The 17,844-nt window shown below is 44.6% G+C and overlaps 1 protein-coding gene across 1 annotated transcript; it reads left to right on the forward strand.

The window, feature by feature from the left end:
- The first annotated feature begins 672 nt into the window (after positions 1–672).
- Positions 673–16,214, forward strand: LOC311136643 (BRCA1-associated protein-like). The gene is made up of 13 exons (XM_084170848.1): positions 673–1,049; positions 2,662–2,823; positions 3,080–3,323; positions 8,599–8,788; positions 8,925–9,038; positions 9,135–9,283; positions 9,550–9,625; positions 9,964–10,102; positions 13,766–13,875; positions 14,005–14,094; positions 14,252–14,355; positions 14,564–14,703; positions 15,478–16,214. Exons 1-13 carry the CDS (start codon positions 971–973, stop codon positions 15,693–15,695), a joined length of 1,815 nt encoding a protein of 604 aa, XP_084026974.1. The 5' UTR covers positions 673–970; the 3' UTR covers positions 15,696–16,214.
- Positions 16,215–17,844: the final 1,630 nt, after the last annotated feature.

Here is a 17,844-nt window from a genome sequence, read left to right on the forward strand (position 1 = left end):
GACCTTCTATAAATCTTTTTCTGTCTACCTCTGGAGAGGTGAGCGTTGACTGAGACATCACACCAGCTCTAGGTGAGAATGACAACGTGAATGGACAAAGAGTAAATTAAGAAAAGGATACAAAGCTTTCTTTACCTTTGTCATTTATTGACTTGGTTGGAACCCAGAGATGTTGGAGAACAGGAAGACACTGAACCATTTCTCAGACGAGAAAGGAAATACAGCACTATTATCCAGTGCTTGACTTGGGCAGAAGATAACTGGAGCTGACTACCGGCACCTCACATTTTCTACTGCTTGAGCTCCTGCACCTCTTATAGAATATTAGCACAAAACTATTGTGGAGCTCCTGTACCTAAATATAAACAGTACCGGCACCCAAAATGAGTACTGGCACCTATTTCAGTGCAAGTCAAGCACCGCTACTATCATATGAAATGCCCATGAAAAGCCCTCATGCAAAAAAGGGGCATAATTTTAGCAGAATACATTGATCCATTTCACATTGCATTACTCAAAAGTTCTAGGCAATATCCATTTTATTGTAGTATTTATTTTTTACAGTCACTTCCAGGGCCTGGCCCTATGTGGTATCTGGCCCCCAGGTAAGGGCTGACATGCTGACCTGGGCAATTATATATTTTTCGTCATGATGTCAATCTAGTAACCCGGAAGAGGTTTGTAACAGGGGTCAGATCGAATTTCATAAGTAAATTGGTGAACTGGAAAATAAATAATTTATGGAAATGTGATATCGTATTTTGAGGTAAGACGGTGGTATGTGGGCTCGTTAGAACGTCGTTATATTAGCTAGCTAGTGTTTCGTTAAACGTCATTTGTCCCTCTTTTTAGCCAGGCATTTGGCTTGCTAACGTTAGATGCTAGCTCGCTAGGATAACTTGCTAGCTAGCTGTTATCCAGTCTTTGTTTTGTTTTTTCGTCGAGAAGAATCGTCATTATTTCATAACACATGAGTGTGTCACTGGTCGTTATCCGTCTGGAGCTCGCAGACCAGTCTCTTTCTCCACAGGATTTCCAATACACCGCTGGTGAGTTTAATTATTTCAGTTTTAATACTGAAGTCACCATCTTGCTAGCTACTAGCAGCAGCTAGATATATAGCTAATTTAACTAGTCCGCAGTGACGTATGGTGTTTGTTTTTGCACTCTTCCTCACAGGAGTATTATTTTATAGACAACTAGCTAGCTAGCCTAATACATTTAATATTATGTGAAGCAGGCAAGAATAACTAAGTACTTCCGAGTCACAGATTTTCGGAAATCCTTCAGAATAAGAGTTCCGTCCTGTATACGTTGTAAATTAATAATTAGGGTGAAAATGATGTCAAATGTGCACAAATATTGATATAGTTTATACTAGCATACAAATAATAATTAAAAGTTTATTTTTTTCAAGTCTGAATGGTCAACAATTATTTTTGTGTGTGTACTCCTATCATTTATTGGACCATACACAATTTTCTGTACATTGTGTCCAGTAAAAGGACCATTCTACTCAGGAGCACTTGTAGTTTCCAAATCTAAAGAGTTTACACCCAGAGGAGCGTTGCTGCTAGTTTTGCGGACCTTAAGAGTGGCCAATCAATTTAAACCCAATCTTTACTTTTTTTCACATTGGAAATACATATTGCTCTTCTTACAATTTTCTGTAGGTTGCGTCGCAATAAAGTGTGTGTGTGTGTGTGTGTGTGGGGGGGGGGGGGTCCATTCTACTCAGTAGCACTTCTACTTTCCAAATCCACTGAGTTTACAGCCAGAGGAGCGCCAATCAGCTTTAATCCAATAGTTTTTTCATATTGGACATGCAAAAATAGAAGATTAGATTTAAGCTGATTGGCCACTCTTTTAAGGGCCGCAGTGACGCTCCTCGGAGTGTAAACTCTGTGGATTTGGAAACGAGAAGTGCTCCTGAGTAGAATTGGACCCCCCCTTGTACTGCGACACAATGTACAGACAATTGTGTACGGTGCAATATGTATGTCCAGTATGAAAAAACAATTGGATTTAAGCCACTCTTTAAGGTCCGCAAAATGAGCAGCAACGCTCCTCTGGGTGTAAACTCTGTGGATTTCGAAACTAGAGGTGCTCCTGAGTAGAATGGATCCCCCTTTTTACTGCGACAAAATGTAAAGAAAATTGCGTACGGTGCAATAAATGATAGGCGTACACACATAAAAACATTGTTGACCATTTAGGCTTGAAAAAATAAACAAATACATCATATTTCTTATATAAATACTTTTAATTATTATTTGTATAATAACTAGTATAAAATATATCGATAATTGTGCAAATTTTCATCCTAATTATTAATTTACAAAAGTATACAGGACATGATTCTTATTCTGAAGGATTCCAAAAAATCTGTGACCTGGAAGTACATAGTTATTCTTGCCAGCTTCACAGTGGTAGAACATAGAGCAGCGGAATAATTCAGTTTGAGGAGTCAGGCAACAGCATCAGAGCAAGTCACTCCCTCCTCTTACCAGCAGAGACCTGCTCAGGTTACTGTTTCTGGAACACATTTGTATGAGTAATTCAGCAATGATGGCAATAGGTATTGTATTGATCCAGAAGTTGATGCTTTGTGTTTGCCTATTCACCCTCTTTCTCTCCCCCTCTTGCTCTCTGGCCCTGTAGTTGAGGATATGTCAGAGGAGGATTTGCAGGAGAAAGCTCTGGGCTCAGCCAGGCTCTCTCTGAGTGGGAAGACAGAGCTGGAGAGAGCAGCAGTCCTACAACAGCACATCGGCAGCAGAGCCATGGGAGACATGGTCATCGAGACCTTCGTACCCAACCTTGGTAAGAATCAGGGTGTATAGCTATATGGATGACATATTTAATTAATGTGATGCTGTACACGAACCAATGCATGATTATTTGTTGGCATGTAATAATACTAATACATGTGGTGTGTGTGTGTATAGGGAGATGGTATGTGTTAAAATATTCTGAGATTTCAGAATTACTAACTAAAGAAAATACAGCTGTGGGTATCAATCTCAGTCAGACTTTATAGGAATAGAAACTACTAGAAACCTCAATTTCTCCCCTGTAGATAAAGAAGAGGGTGCGCAGGCCGAGGGACAGGAGGGTGGAGGAGCCCAGCTCCTAGAGGATCAACCAGACGGGAGGGGTCCAACTGAGGACACTACTAAGGAGGGCCCTACGGAGGTCAGTGCCGAGGGCACAGAGGCGGCTCCAGACTCGCCCTCCAAGCAGCTTCCAGACCAGATCTCCTTCTTCAGTGGAAACCCCTCGGTGGAGATAGCCCACGGCATCATGCACCTCTACAAGACCAAGTGAGTCTCTGCTGCTATACACAACACTGAGTACGTTTACATGCAGACTAATAATTATATGTATGTTCCTAAAAACCAATGTGGAGGTGGGAGAGGAGGGACATGAAGCGTGTCACGCGTCAAATAGAACCAAGTTCTATTTTAGCGCCTGGCTACGCAGACGCTCGTTGACGCGCCCTAGCAGTTTGGATGAAATGATTGAATAACATGTATATGTACATTTATTTTGCAACGCGAGCGGTGTGGTCAGCATGTTGCTGTGAGAGAGTGTCTGGCCAAGGTCTGTTGAGGAAGGTGAACAGGTCATTTGTAAACATCATGGAGACCGGGTAGAGAGTAACTGCTACCAGAACGCTCGACCGCAAAGACAACATTCTAGTCGTCCGTTTGTTCAGAACCTAACAGTGCTCATTGAGTCTGAACCCATTGGCTTTATATTTCCATTCAGTAGGCTTGGGCGGTATCCAGATTGGGATATTCTGTAATATCGGCACTGAACACAAGGGGCGCTATTTTCAAAAGGTTAGCAATGCTAACAAGTACATGTAAAATCCCATAGCGAATGCTAGCTACATGCTAAACAGCGGATTGCGAACATTTTATACAGTCTCTGACAAACTATTTGCAGGACAGACTTCCCAGCTCATGAAGTTATACAAGTAACTAAAAAAGGCTACTCAGTTTGCTGCACACTCAAAATAAATATTAGACAGCAAGGCTCTTGATCCAGGAGAAGCTTGATTTTGCAAGCTAACCAGCTAGATAACTACTAAGTTAGCAAACCAAATGCACAACTACAGAGCATTTAGCACATTTTAAACAGTTAACTTAATAGTTACAATATCTAGCTGGCAAACAATTAGTTGTGAATTCCATACTGTAACTATGGTACCAAGATGGCGTAGCAGTGCGGTCGTGTACTCTGTAGTGTGTCCGTGTAAATAGCCTTTTTTTTTTTTTTTTTGTCTTTTTCGTATATATTTCTCAATCTCACTTTTCATCCTTCAACTAAATATACTTTCCTGCAAACCACCTCACCCAATGTGGAACGGATTCTATTATTTCTTATACCTTTTTATCTTGAACCTCCGGCTGAAGCTAGCCAGCTAACTAGCTACTTGCTATTACATTGTCCGTGGCCTGCACTACCTACCAGCCAGCTCTAGCCTGGACTATTATCGGCCAGTCTGCACAGTCTGCACAGAGCGCTATCGACCCAGAACATATCAGATTTTCTGCCGGAATCACTGAATCACTGGACCTTAACACCGGATCATCGCAACTAGCTAGCTACAACCGAATGGATGTTGTTGTTGGCTAATCAACCCCTGTCCCGAAGCAAGCACCAGTTAGCCTTGAGCTAGCCTCGAGCCAGGCCCATCTCCCGGCTATCTACCTCTCTGTCAACCGGACGGGACCTCCTAGTGTCGACACGGAGCCCCGCTGATCCATCACGACTGGTCTGCCGACGTGATCGTCTGATGCGGTTTCAACAGGCTTTCCGTTGCGACAACCATGAAGATCCATCTGCTAGCCCCGGCCCACTAGCACACGCAATCAATAGCCGTGCCTCCTGCTCGCCTGTGCCGTAGCAGCCATCGAACTGCTCCCAGACTCACCTATTGCTGTTCACTGGACCTTATGATCACTCAGCTACACAGCTACACAGCTGATGCCTGCTGGACTGTTCCTTTACACGGTACCCCATCCTGTTTATCTGTCCTGTTTATCTGTTTAGCCTCAGCCCAAACTTTCGTCGCCATTACCAGTTGTTGTCTTAGCTCTCTTGAATAACACCTGTGATTGCTTTATGCCTCTCTCCCATGTCAATATGCCTTGCCTACTGCTGTTTCGGTTAGTTCTTATTATACAATTTCATTGTAGAGCCCTCAGTCCCGCTCAACCTGCCTCAGATAGCTCCTTTGTCCCACCCCCCATACACGCGGAGACCGGCTCAATTGGTGCCTCCAGTGATGCTATCGCTTTCATCGTTACCCAACGCTTAGGTTTACCTCCACTGTACTCATATCCTTCCATATCCTTGTCTGTACATAATGCCCTGAATCTATTCTACAACGCCCGGAAATCTGCCCCTTTTATTCTCTGTACCCAACGCACTAGAAGACCAGTTCTTAAAGCCTTTAGCCGTATCCTTATTCTACTCCTCCTCTGTTCATCTGGTGATGTAGAGGTTAACCAAGGCCCTGTAGCCCCCAGTATCACTCCTACTCCCCAGGCGCTATCATTTGCTGACTTCTGTAACCGTAAAAGCCTTGGTTTCTTGCATGTTAACATCAGAAGCCTCCTCCCTAAGTTTGAGTTATTCACTGCGTTAGCACACTCTGCAAACCCTGATGTTCTAGCAGTGTCTGAATCCTGGCTTAGGAAGGCCACCAAAAACTCTGAAATGTCCATCCCCAACTACAACATTTTCCATCTAGATAGAACTGCCAAAGGGGGCAGAGTTGCAATCTACTGTAGAGATAGCCTACAGAGCTCTATCATACTATCCAGGTCTGTGCCCAAACAGTTTGAGCTTCTACTTCTAAAAATCCACCTTTCCAGAAATAAGTCTCTCACTGTTGCCGCTTGCTACAGACCCCCCTCAGCCCCGAGCTGTGCCCTGGACACCATATGTGAACTGATTGCCCCCCATCTATCCTCAGAGTTCGTACTGCTTGGTGACCTAAACTGGGATATGCTTAACACCCCGGCCGCCCTACAATCTAAACTAGATGTCCTCAATCTCACACAAATTATCAAGGAACCTACCAGGTACAACCATAAATCCGTAAACATGGGCACCCTCATAGATATCATCCTGACTAATTTACCCTCTAAATACACCTCCGCTGTCTTCAACCAGGATCTCAGCGATCACTGCCTCATTGCCTGCGTCCGTAATGGGTCCGCGGTCAAACGACCACCCCTCATCACTGTCAAACGCTCCCTAAAACACTTCAGCGAGGAGGCCTTTCTAATTGACCTGGCCCGGGTATCCTGGATGGATACTGCCCTTGACCAGCACAAAAACATCCTGTGGCGTACTGCATTAGCATCGAACAGCCCCCGCGATATGCAACTTTTCAGGGAAGTCAGGAACCAATATACACAATCAGTTAGGAAAGCAAAGGCTAGCTTTTTCAAACAGAAATTTGCATCCTGTAGCACTAACTCCAAAGTGTTTTTTTTTTTTTTTTTCATTTAGCAGAAGCTCTTATCCAGAGCGACTTACAGTTAGTGAGTGCATACATTTTCATACTGGCCCCCCGTGGGAAACTAACCCACAACCGTGGCGTTGCAAGCGCCATGCTCTACCAACTGAGCTACAGGGGTTCATGGAGAATAAGAGCACCTCCTCCCAGCTGCCCACTGCACTGAGGCTAGGAAACACTGTCACCACTGATAAATCTACGATAATCGAGAATTTCAATAAGCATTTTGCTACGGCTGGCCATGCTTTCCACCTGGCTACCCCTACCCCGGCCACCAGCTCTGCACCCTCCGCTGCAACTTGCCCACCTCTGCCACGCTCAAGGTCCTAAACGATATTATAACCGCGATCGATAAAAGACTGTCCAGCCGTCTTCATCGACCTGGCCAAGGCTTTCGACTCTTTCAATCACCGCATTCTTATCGGCAGACTAAATAGTATTGGTTTCTCAAATTACTGCCTCGCCTGGTTCACCAACTACTTCTCAGAGTTCAATGTGTCAAATCGGAGGGCCTGTTGTCTGGACCTCTGGCAGTCTCTATGGGGGTGCCACAGGGTTCAATTCTCGGGCAGACTCTATTCTCTGTGTATATCAATGATGTCGCTCTTGCTGCTGGTGACTCTCAGATCCACCTCTACGCAGACGACACCATTTTGTATACATCTGGCCCTTCATTGGACACTGTGTTAATAAACCTCCAAACGAGCTTCAATGCCATACAACACTCCTTCCGTAGCCTCCAACTGCTCTTAAACGCTATTAAAACTAAATGCATGCTCTTCAATCGAACACTGCTTGCACCCGCCCACCCGACTAGAATCACTACTCTCGGCGGGTCTGACTTAGAATATGTGGACAACTACAAATACCTAGGTGTCTGGTTAGACCGTAAACTCTCCTTCCAGACTCACATTAAGCATCTCCAATCCAAAGTTAAATCTAGAATCAGCTTCCTATTTCGCAACAAAGCCTCCTTCACTCATGCTGCCAAACATGCCCTCGTAAAACGGACTATCCTACCGATCCTTGACTTCGGCGATGTCATTTACAAAATAGCCTCCAACACTCTAATCAGCAAATTGGATGTAGTCTATCACAGTGCCATCCGTTTTGTCACCAAAGCCCCATATACTACCCACCATTGTGACCTGTACGCTCTCGTTGGCTGGCCCTCATTACATATTAGTCGCCAAACCCACTGGCTCCAGGCCATCTATAAATCACTGCTAGGCAAATCCCCGCCTTATCTTAGCTCATTGGTCACCATAGCAACACCCACCCGTAGTATGCGCTCCAGCAGGTATATCTCACTGGTCATCCCCAAAGCCAACACCTCCTTTGGCCGCCATTCCTTCCAGTTCTCTGCTGCTAATGACTGGAACAAACTGCAAAAATCTCTGAAGCTGGAGACTCTTATCTCCCTCACTAACTTTAAGCATCAGTTGTCAGAGCAGCTTACCAATCACTGCACCTGTACACAGCCCATCTGTAATTAGCCCACCCAACTACCTCATCACCATATTGTTATTTATTTTGCTCATTTGCACCCAAGTATCTCTTTTTGCACATCATCTTCTGCACATCTATCACTCCAGTGTTAATACTAAATTGTAATTATTTTGCACTATGGCCTATTTATTGCCTTACCTCCATAACTTACTACATTTGCACACACTGTATATAGATTTTCTATTGTGTTATTGACTGTATGTTTTGTTTATCCCATATGTAACTCTGTGTTGTTGTTGTTTTTATCGCACTGCTTTGCTTTATCTTGGCCAGGTCGCAGTTGTAAATGAGAACTTGTTCTCAACTGGCTTACCTGGTTAAATAAAGGTGAAATATATATATATATAATTTTTTTTAATGGTTGAAAAACCATCTGTGGCTATTTTCAAATATCCCCCGGAATACGTTATATCGCCCAAGCCTACCATGCAGTAGACATTCTGTACTATATCCAGAGCGACTAGAGTATACCAAAGCTATTATAGTTCATTGAAAAGATTTCTCACTGGCATTATGAGACAGTTTAGTTTCTCCTGACTGTCCCGTCACAGCAAGATGACATCACTGACGGAGGACATGCGTCGCAGTGCCATGCTGTGTATCCTGACGGTCCCCTCCACCATGACAAGTCACGACCTCATGAAGTTTGTGGCACCATTTTATGATGTCATGGAGCACATGAAGATCATACGAGACTCCACCCATAACCAGTACATGGTGCTGATCAAGTTTAGTAGCCAGGTGAGATTAGTAAGACCATAGAACACTACTGTTGTTGTATCTGAAGGTCTGCTTAGAAACTGTTTATAATTATTCACATTATTACTCGGTCTCTCTCTGTCTGTCTCTGTCTCCGTCTACCCCTTTCTCTCTCCAGGCTGATGCAGATAGTTTCTACACAGCGTGTAATGGCCGTACTTTCAACTCCATAGAGGATGCAGTCTGTCAGCTGGTCTATGTGGAGAGAGCTGAGGTCATCAAGTCTGAGCAGGTACAGTATGTACACCAGTACCTCTAATGACTGTCTGAGCAGTGCACCTGACATAGATTTTAATCATTTCTCTCTGTTTCTGTCTCTCTCCCTCAGGGCGCCAGTCTTCCAGTGATGGAGCTGACAGAGCTTCCTAAGTGTACCGTGTGTCTGGAGAGGATGGACGAGTCAGTGAATGGGGTTCTCACTACACTCTGTAACCACAGCTTCCACAGCCTGTGTCTGCAACGCTGGGAGGACGCCTCGTGAGTATATACCAGCACATACACACACACTTCAACCTGATTCGACTCACAGCATGACCCTGTGTTCATTTCTCCATCCTCCCTCTCTCTGGTCAGTGGATGACCGTCATGTGCTGCTGTTTTAGTCCTTTTGTGGCACAACATTTGAGCAAAATGGCATTGTGTTTTAGCATGGGGACAATAGAAGTGGTACTGTGCATTTGGTGTTTTCATGTGTGTGCATGTGTAAAGGTGTTGACTGGAGTGTACTGACTGTTCTGTTCCAGGTGTCCTGTGTGTCGGTACTGTCAGACCCCAGAGCCTGTAGAGGAGAACAAGTGCTTTGAATGTGGAGTACAGGAGGTAAACATTATTTACACACTAAAATCAACACTACATACATTTGCAGACATCTACAGGAACTCGTTTACAGTTGTTAATGTTTTCCCTCCTACGCCCCTCCCCCTGGCTAATGTTTTCCCTCCTACGCCCCTCCCCCAGGCTAATGTTTTCCCTTCTACGCCCCTCCCCCTGGCTAATGTTTTCCCTCCTACGCCCCTCCCCCTGGCTAATGTTTTCCCTCCTACGCCCCTCCCCCTGGCTAATGTTTTCCCTCCTACGCCCCTCCCCCTGGCTAATGTTTTCCCTCCTACGCCCCTCCCCCTGGCTAATGTTTTCCCTCCTACACCCCTCCACCCCAGAACCTTTGGATCTGTCTGATCTGTGGTCATATCGGCTGTGGTCGCTACGTCAGTCGTCATGCCTACAAACACTTTGAGGAGACGCAACACACGTACGCCATGCAGCTCACTAACCACCGTGTCTGGGACTATGCTGGAGGTACAGGAGACTGTGGAGGGCTAGGGGCAAGAGTACAGGCTTCTGTCTCTATATATAAACTCCAATGTATATAAAACGGGGATGTGACAAATATACAATTACATTTTAGTCATTTAGCAGACGCTCTTATCCAGAGCGACGTACATGAGCAATTAGGGTTAATTTCCTTGCTCAAGGGCACAGACAGATTTTTCACCTAGTCGGCTCTGGGATTCGAACCAGCAACCTTTCGGTTACTGGCCCAACACTCTTAACCGCTAGGCTACCTGCCGCCAAATCTATAATTGTTCTTAACATTTAAAGTCACATTTACATTTTTTTTTCTTTTTTCAACGCTAAGAAAAAATATTTAAATGACTTGAATTCACAATTCAGATATGATCCTGCGTATGACTGCTAGGGGGGAAATGCAGTTCAATCTATTGCAGTCCTGGCTACCTACCAGACAGCACTCACCTTACTGCTGTCCCCCACCCACTCAGCAACGATGGTAGTTAATGCCGTTTTAGGTTCTCTGCACATATAATTATGGCGCCGGAGGAGATGGCTGCCGTTCTATTGTGTGTGTTTTTTCGCAACTTATTTTGTACATTATGTTTCTGCCACCGTCTCTTATGACCGAAAAAAGCTTCTGGATATCAAAACAGTGATTACTCACATCGTACTGGACGAAGATTTTTTCTTTAACGAGTCGGACACAAAGGATTTACTTCAGACACCGGACAAGGCCCAAATCCCCGTCATTCGCATGAAGAAGAGACAGAGATATAGGGGTCGTAGGTCGGGGTGCCTTGTAAGAATCCGACGGCGAGTGGGTAACCCGCCTCTATCATCAGTCCTATTAGCCAACGTGCAATCATTGGCTAATAAACTGGATGAGCTCCGATCAAGACTATCCTACCAACGGGACATTCAAAACTGTAATATGTTTCACCGAGTCGTGGCTGAACAACGACATGGATAACATACATCTGGCTGTGTTTTCCGTGCATCGGCAAGATAGAACAGCTGCCTCCGGTAAGACAAGGGGTGGCGGTCTGTGTCTATTTGTCAATAACAGCTGATGCACAAAATCTAATATTAATGAAGTCTCTAGGTTTTGCTCGCCTGAGGTAGAGTATTTCATGACAAGCTGTAGACCACACTATTTACCAAGATAGTTTTCATCTATATTTTTCGTAGCTGTCTATTTACCACCACAAACAGATTCTGGCACTAAGACCGCACTCAACAAGCTGTATAAGGCCATAAGCAAACAAGAAAATGCTCACCCAGAGGCGGCGCTCCTAGACTTTAATGCAGGGAAACTTAAATCAGTTTTACCTCATTTCTACCGGCATGTTATATGTGTAACCAGAGGGAAAAAAACTCTAGACCACCAAAGCTCATCACTAAGCTAAGGACCTTGGGACTAAACACCTCCCTCTGCAACTGGATCCTGGACTTCCTGACGGGCCGCCCCCAGGTGGTAAGGGTAGGTAACAACACATCTGCCACGCTGACCCTCAACACGGGGGCCCCTCAGGGGTGACTGCTCAGTCCCCTCCTGTACTCCCTGTTCACCCATGACTGCATGGCCAAGCACGACTCCAACACCATCATTAAGTTTGCAGACAACATAACAGTGGTAGGCCTGATCACCGACAACGATAAGACGGCCTATAGGGAGGAGGTCAGAGACCTGGCAGTGTGGTGCCAGGAAAACAACCTCTCCCTCAACGTGATCAAGACAAAGGAGATGATCATGGACTACAGGAAAAGGAGGGCCGAGCACGCCCCCATTCTCATCGACGGGGCAGTAGTGGAGCAGGTTGAGAGCTTCAAGTTTCTTGGTGTCCACATCACCAACGAACTGTCATGCTCCAGACAGTCGTGAAGAGTGCACAACAACACCTATTCTCCCTCAGGAGACTGAAAAGATTTGGCACAGGTCCTCAGATCCTCAAAAAGTTCTACAGCTGCACCATCGAGAGCATCCTGACTGGTTGCATCACCGCCTGGTATGGCAACTGCTCGGCCTCCGACTGCAAGGCACTACAGAGGGTAGTGCGTACGGCCCAGTACATCACTGGGGCCAAGCTTCCTGCCATCCAGGACCTCTGTACCAGGCAGTGTCAGAGGAAGGCCCTAAAAATTGCCAAACACTCCAGCCACCTTAGTCCTAGACTGTTCTCTCTGCTACCGCACGGAAAACGGTACCGGAGCACCAAGTCTAGTTCCAAAAGGCTTATTAACAGCTTCTAACCCCAAGCCAAAAGACTCCTGAACAGCTAACCAAATGGCTACCCGGACTATTTACATTGACCCCCTACTCTCTGTTATTATCTATGCATAGTCACTTTACTTCTACCTACATGTAAATATTACCTCAATTACCTCGACTAACATCTGCCCCTGCACATTGACTCTGTACCGGTACCCCCTGTATATAGCCTCTTTACTGTTATTTTATTGTTGCTCTTTAATTATGTTATTTTTCAATGTTCTTATTTTTTTCATTGTATTTATTGTTTACTGAAGTTTATTTAGTAAATACTTTCTTAACACTTATTTTTTCATAAAACTGCATTGTTGGTTAAGGGCTTGTAAGTAAGCATTTCACTGTAAGGTCTACACCTGTTGTATTCGGCGCATGTGACAAATACAATTTGATTTGATGTGTCGCACTTCTCATCAATGTGATGGCTCGTTGCAGTGACGTATGACAGCGTGTTCATAGACGTCCAACAATCTGTTGTTAATACCACAGATGGTGTTTGAGAGCTCGCGCTTTGTACTTGCGGAGCAATCAATCATTGTACAATTTCGTCACGGTTTTTTCGACATTGCATCTTGTAGTCTGGTTCTAGATATGCCATCAGGGCAGTGAAGCCGATATCCTCTACCATTGACAATGGCTGCATATCAACTGCAATAATTTCTGTAATCAGCGCTGTGATTTTCTCACTCCGTCCCTTTTAGATGGTTAAGCATTGCACCTGTACTGCCACTGTAGCTCAATTGCACCTTGCAAAGTTTGTATTTATTTCACCACCTTCTCATTTAACTTTCTCAAAGTATTGCCATACAGGACTTCGCTGACACATTTGGTGCGGCTGGTTTCCGGGTTAAGCGAGCAGTGCGGCTTGGCAGGGTCATGGTTCGGAGGACGCATGGCTCTCGACCTTCGCCTCTCCCGAGTCCGTACGGGAGTTGCAGCGATGGGACAAGACTTTAACTAGCAATTGGATATCAAGCAAAAGGGGTAAAAGTACAAAAATAAATAAAAAATAATACAGAACTAAGCTGCTGTCCCTTCCCTGTCTTACTCTGCCATTTTTTTCGAACTGTTAACAACGAAGACTACGTGCGACGCGCTTTATTTCCGCGGCAAATAATTTTAAAGATGCATATCTCCTACTAACGTTACAGCATTGTTGCATTAGGTATCTGTTTAATTTAAATCCCTTTATGATGATGATCGGGACCTGTTAGTGGTAGTTTTGTGATAACTGCACTGTGATTTTCATTTAGTAAAAAACTAAATAAACGTTTTTAGTTTAGGGATTTTTTTCTAAACGTTAACGATCCCAATGTCGTTTAAACGTTCACACCCCTAATATAAAACCTTGTGTGTAGCACTGCAACGGTGTTTGACTGATTGTGTGTGCGTGCGTGTTGTAGATAACTATGTGCACAGGCTGGTGGCCAGTAAGACTGATGGGAAGATGGTTCAGTACGGGTGTGAAGGAGAAACCTGTCAAGAGGAGAAGATAGACGCTCTGCAACTAGAGGTCTGTGTGTGTGTGTGTGTGTTTGACTCCATATTTTTCATTCCAAAAGTGTGACAGCTATTAGTTAACATGGCACACTGAATTACAGCAGATATGTCTCAACCAGAATTATGTTTCCTCTTCCTGCAGTACTCTTACCTGCTAACGAGTCAGCTGGAGTCCCAGCGCATTTACTGGGAGAATAAGATTGTTCATCTGGAGAAGGACACAGCGGAGGAGGTAGGATAAGAATCAATGCTGCATGTCTGAAATCATGTCTCTATCTATCCATTCAGCTAAATACCTGATTCTGTGTGTGTGTGTGTGTGTGTGTGTACACGCATCTGTCCAGCTAAATGCCTGATTCATGTATGCTTGGTGTGTGTGTGTGTTTCAGATCAACAACATGAAGGCAAAGTTTAAGGAGACCATAGATCGCTGTGATAATCTGGAGCGTCGGCTGGGAGAGCTGGCCAAGGACAAACAGAGCATGGACAAGAAGTAGGTGGATCCTCTCACACTGCAGGAAGCTGTCAATCATCCTGACACAGTAGACTGTTAGAATCTGACTGTGGACATAGTCATGTTGTACTGTAGGTTTTTGTAAACTAGTGGGGAGAGAGGTTGTTAACTGCTATTGAAAATCTGGGTGTCTCGGTAGCACCATCTGCATATAGGTACATCTTCCTTGTTCTCTCTCCTCCTCCAGGTATGGTCAGTTGTCGACCCGTGTGACAAAACTTGGTCAGGAGCTGAAAGAGGAACAGGAAATGAACCACTGCCTGAGAGACAATCAGGGTCAGCTACAGGCCCAGCTGGCTGAAGAGGAGCGCAAGGCTAGAGAGACTGGTGAGTCAGGGGGAGGGAGAGACTAAAACCTAATTCAGGGTGAGACTGGTGAGACAGGGGAAGGGAGAGACTAGAATCTAATTCTGGGAAAGGGAGAGACTAGAACCTACTTCTGGGTGAGTCAGTGGGGAGGGAGAGACTAGAACCTAATTCTGGGTGAGTCAGTGGGGAGGGAGAGACTAGAAACTAATTCTGGGCGAGGGAGAGACTAGAACCTAATTCTGGGTAAGACTGGGGCAGGGAGAGACTAAAACCTAATTCTGGGTGAGTCAGGGGGAGGGAGAGACTAGAACTTAATACTGGGTGAGTCGGGAGAGGGAGAGACTAGAACCTAATTCTGGGTGAGATTGGTGAGTCGGGGGGAGGGAGAGACTAGAACCTAATTCTGGGGGAGGGAGAGACTAGAACCTAATTCTGGGTGAGTCAGGGGGCACGAGAGACTATAACCTAATTCTGGGTGGGAGAGACTAGAACCTAATTCTGGGGGAGGGAGAGACTATAACCTAATTCTGGGTGAGTCAGGGGGCACGAGAGACTATAACCTAATTCTGGGTGGGAGAGACTAGAACCTAATTCTGGGTGAGTTGGGGGGGAGGGAGAGACTAGAACCTAATTCTGGGTTAGTCGGGGTGGGAGAGACCAGAACCTACTTCTGGGTGAGTCGGGGAGACTAGAACCCTCCTTTGTGGACATAGTCTCTATCTGGGAGTTAAATGGATGACAACATTTCATCTTATCTCCTTGATGCCTTTAACCTCTCTCTGTCTCTTTCAGGCAAGCGTAAGGATGGTGTGATAGCAGAGCTCCAGGAGCAGCTGAGAGATGTCATGTTTTATCTGGAGACCCAGCAGCAGATAGAAGGTCTGCCTCCAGAGACCAGGACTGAGATACAGGAAGGACACATCAACATCGGCGCAGCTGCCACTCCCGCCTCAGGACCCTCCACCGCCATAGGCCGAGGCCGCAGGGGGCGGTCAAAAAGGGGGAAGTAGGAAGTAGAGAAGACACAACCAGGAAGTGGAGCGAGGAAGAGATGTCGGTCATCACTAGTTACCACAGCCACAAAGTCATAAACCCCAGCAATTTCTACAATTTATCTTCTTAAAATGTGATTTTAAACCTGATTTTAAAATGTGATTTTAACCCTAGCCTTAACCACACTGCCAACCTTTACCTAACCATAACCTTAAATTAATTTACATTAATTTTCTATGATATAGCCAATTTTGACTTTGCGCCTGTGGTAACTAGTGGAAGCCAGAGATGTCAGATGCCTGAAGTGACCCACCAAAATGACATTATTAAAGTGTGTGAGTGCGTGTTTGCGCAATTGTGTGCGTGTGTGCAAGTGTGTTTGTGCTTTGCAAAAGGACTTTGGCTCCTTAGACACTATTCAAAGAGGATTTGGTTTTAAATATACTTAAGTATCAAAAGTCAATGGAATTGCTAAAATGTACTTAAGTATCAAAAGTAAAAGTAAAAACCATTTCAAATTCCTTATATTAAGCGAACCAGACTGACTGCACAATTTTTGTTTATTTTTATTGACGGATAGCCAGCGGCACACTCCAACACTCAGACATAATTTACGAACTAAGCATTTGTGTTTAGTGAGTCCACCAGATCAGAGGCAGTAGGGATGACCAGGGATGCTCTCTTGATAAGAGTGTGAATTGGACCATTTTCCTGTCAAAATGTAACGAGTACTTTGGGTGTCAGGGAAAATGTATGGAGTAAAAAGTACAATGTTTTCTTTAGGAATGTAGTGAAGTAAAAGTTGGCAAAAATATAAATAGTAAAGTAAAGTACAGATACCCCCAAAAACTACTTAAGTAGTACCTTAAAGTATTTTTACTTACAGTTGAAGTCGGAAGTTTACATACACTTAGGTTGGAGTCATTAAAACTCGTTTTTCAACCACTCCACAAATTTCTTTTTAACAAACTATAGTTTTGGCAAGTCGGTTAGGTCATCTAATTTGTGCATGACACAAGTCCTTTTTCCAACAATTGTTTACAGACAGATTATTTCACTTATAATTCACTGTATCACAATTCCAGTGGGTCAGAAGTTTACATACACTAAATTGACTGCCTTTAAACAGCTTGGAAAATTCCAGAAAATGATGTCATGACTTTAGAAGCTTCTGATAGGCTAATTGACATCATTTGAGTCAATTGGAGGTGTACCTGTGGATGTATTTCAAGGCCTACCTTCAAACTCAGTGCCTCTTTGCTTGACATCATGGGAAAATCAAAAGAAATCGGCTAAGACCTCAGAAAAAACATTGTAGACCTCCACAAGTCTGGTTCATCCTTGGGAGCAATTTCCAAACGCCTGAAGGTACCACGTTCATCTGTACCAACAATAGTACGCAAGTATAAACACCATGGGACCACGCAGCCGTCATACCACCCAGGAAGGAGACACATTCTGTCTCTTAGAGATGAATGTACTTTGGTGCGAAAAGTGCAAATCAATCCCAGAACAACAGCAAAGGACCTTGTGAAGATGCTGGAGGAAACAGGTACAAAAGTATCTATATCCACAGTAAAACAAGTCCTATATCGACATAAAGGCCGCTCAGCAAGGAAGAAGCCACTGCTCCAAAACCGCCATAAAAAACCAGACTACGGTTTGCAACTGCACATGGGGACAAATATTGTACTTTTTGGAGAAATGTCCTCTGGTCTGATGAAACCAAAATAGAATTGTTTGGCCTTAATGACCATCGTTATGTTTGGAGGAGGAGAGGGGGGCTTGCAATCTGAGGAACACCATCCCAACCGGTTGCAATCTGAAGAACACCATCCCAACCGTGAAGTACAGGGGTGGCAGCATCATGCTGTGGGGATGCTTTGCTGCAGGAGGGACTGGTGCACTTCACAAAACAGATGGCATCAAAATTATGTGGATATATTGAAGCAACATCTCAAGACATCAGTCAGGAAGTTAAAGCTTGGTCGCAAATGGGTCTTCCAAATGGACAATGACCCCAAACATACTTCCAAAGTTGTGGCAAAATGGCTTAAGGACAACAAAGTCAAGGTATTGGAGTGGCCATCACAAAGCCCTGGCCTCAATCCTACAGAAAATGTGTGGGCAGAACTGAAAAAGCGTGTGCGAGCAAGGAGGCCTACA

The sequence above is a fragment of the Coregonus lavaretus genome (assembly GCF_964263955.1).
Source record: "Coregonus lavaretus genome assembly, chromosome: 10".
Taxonomy (NCBI): Eukaryota; Metazoa; Chordata; class Actinopteri; order Salmoniformes; family Salmonidae; genus Coregonus; species Coregonus lavaretus.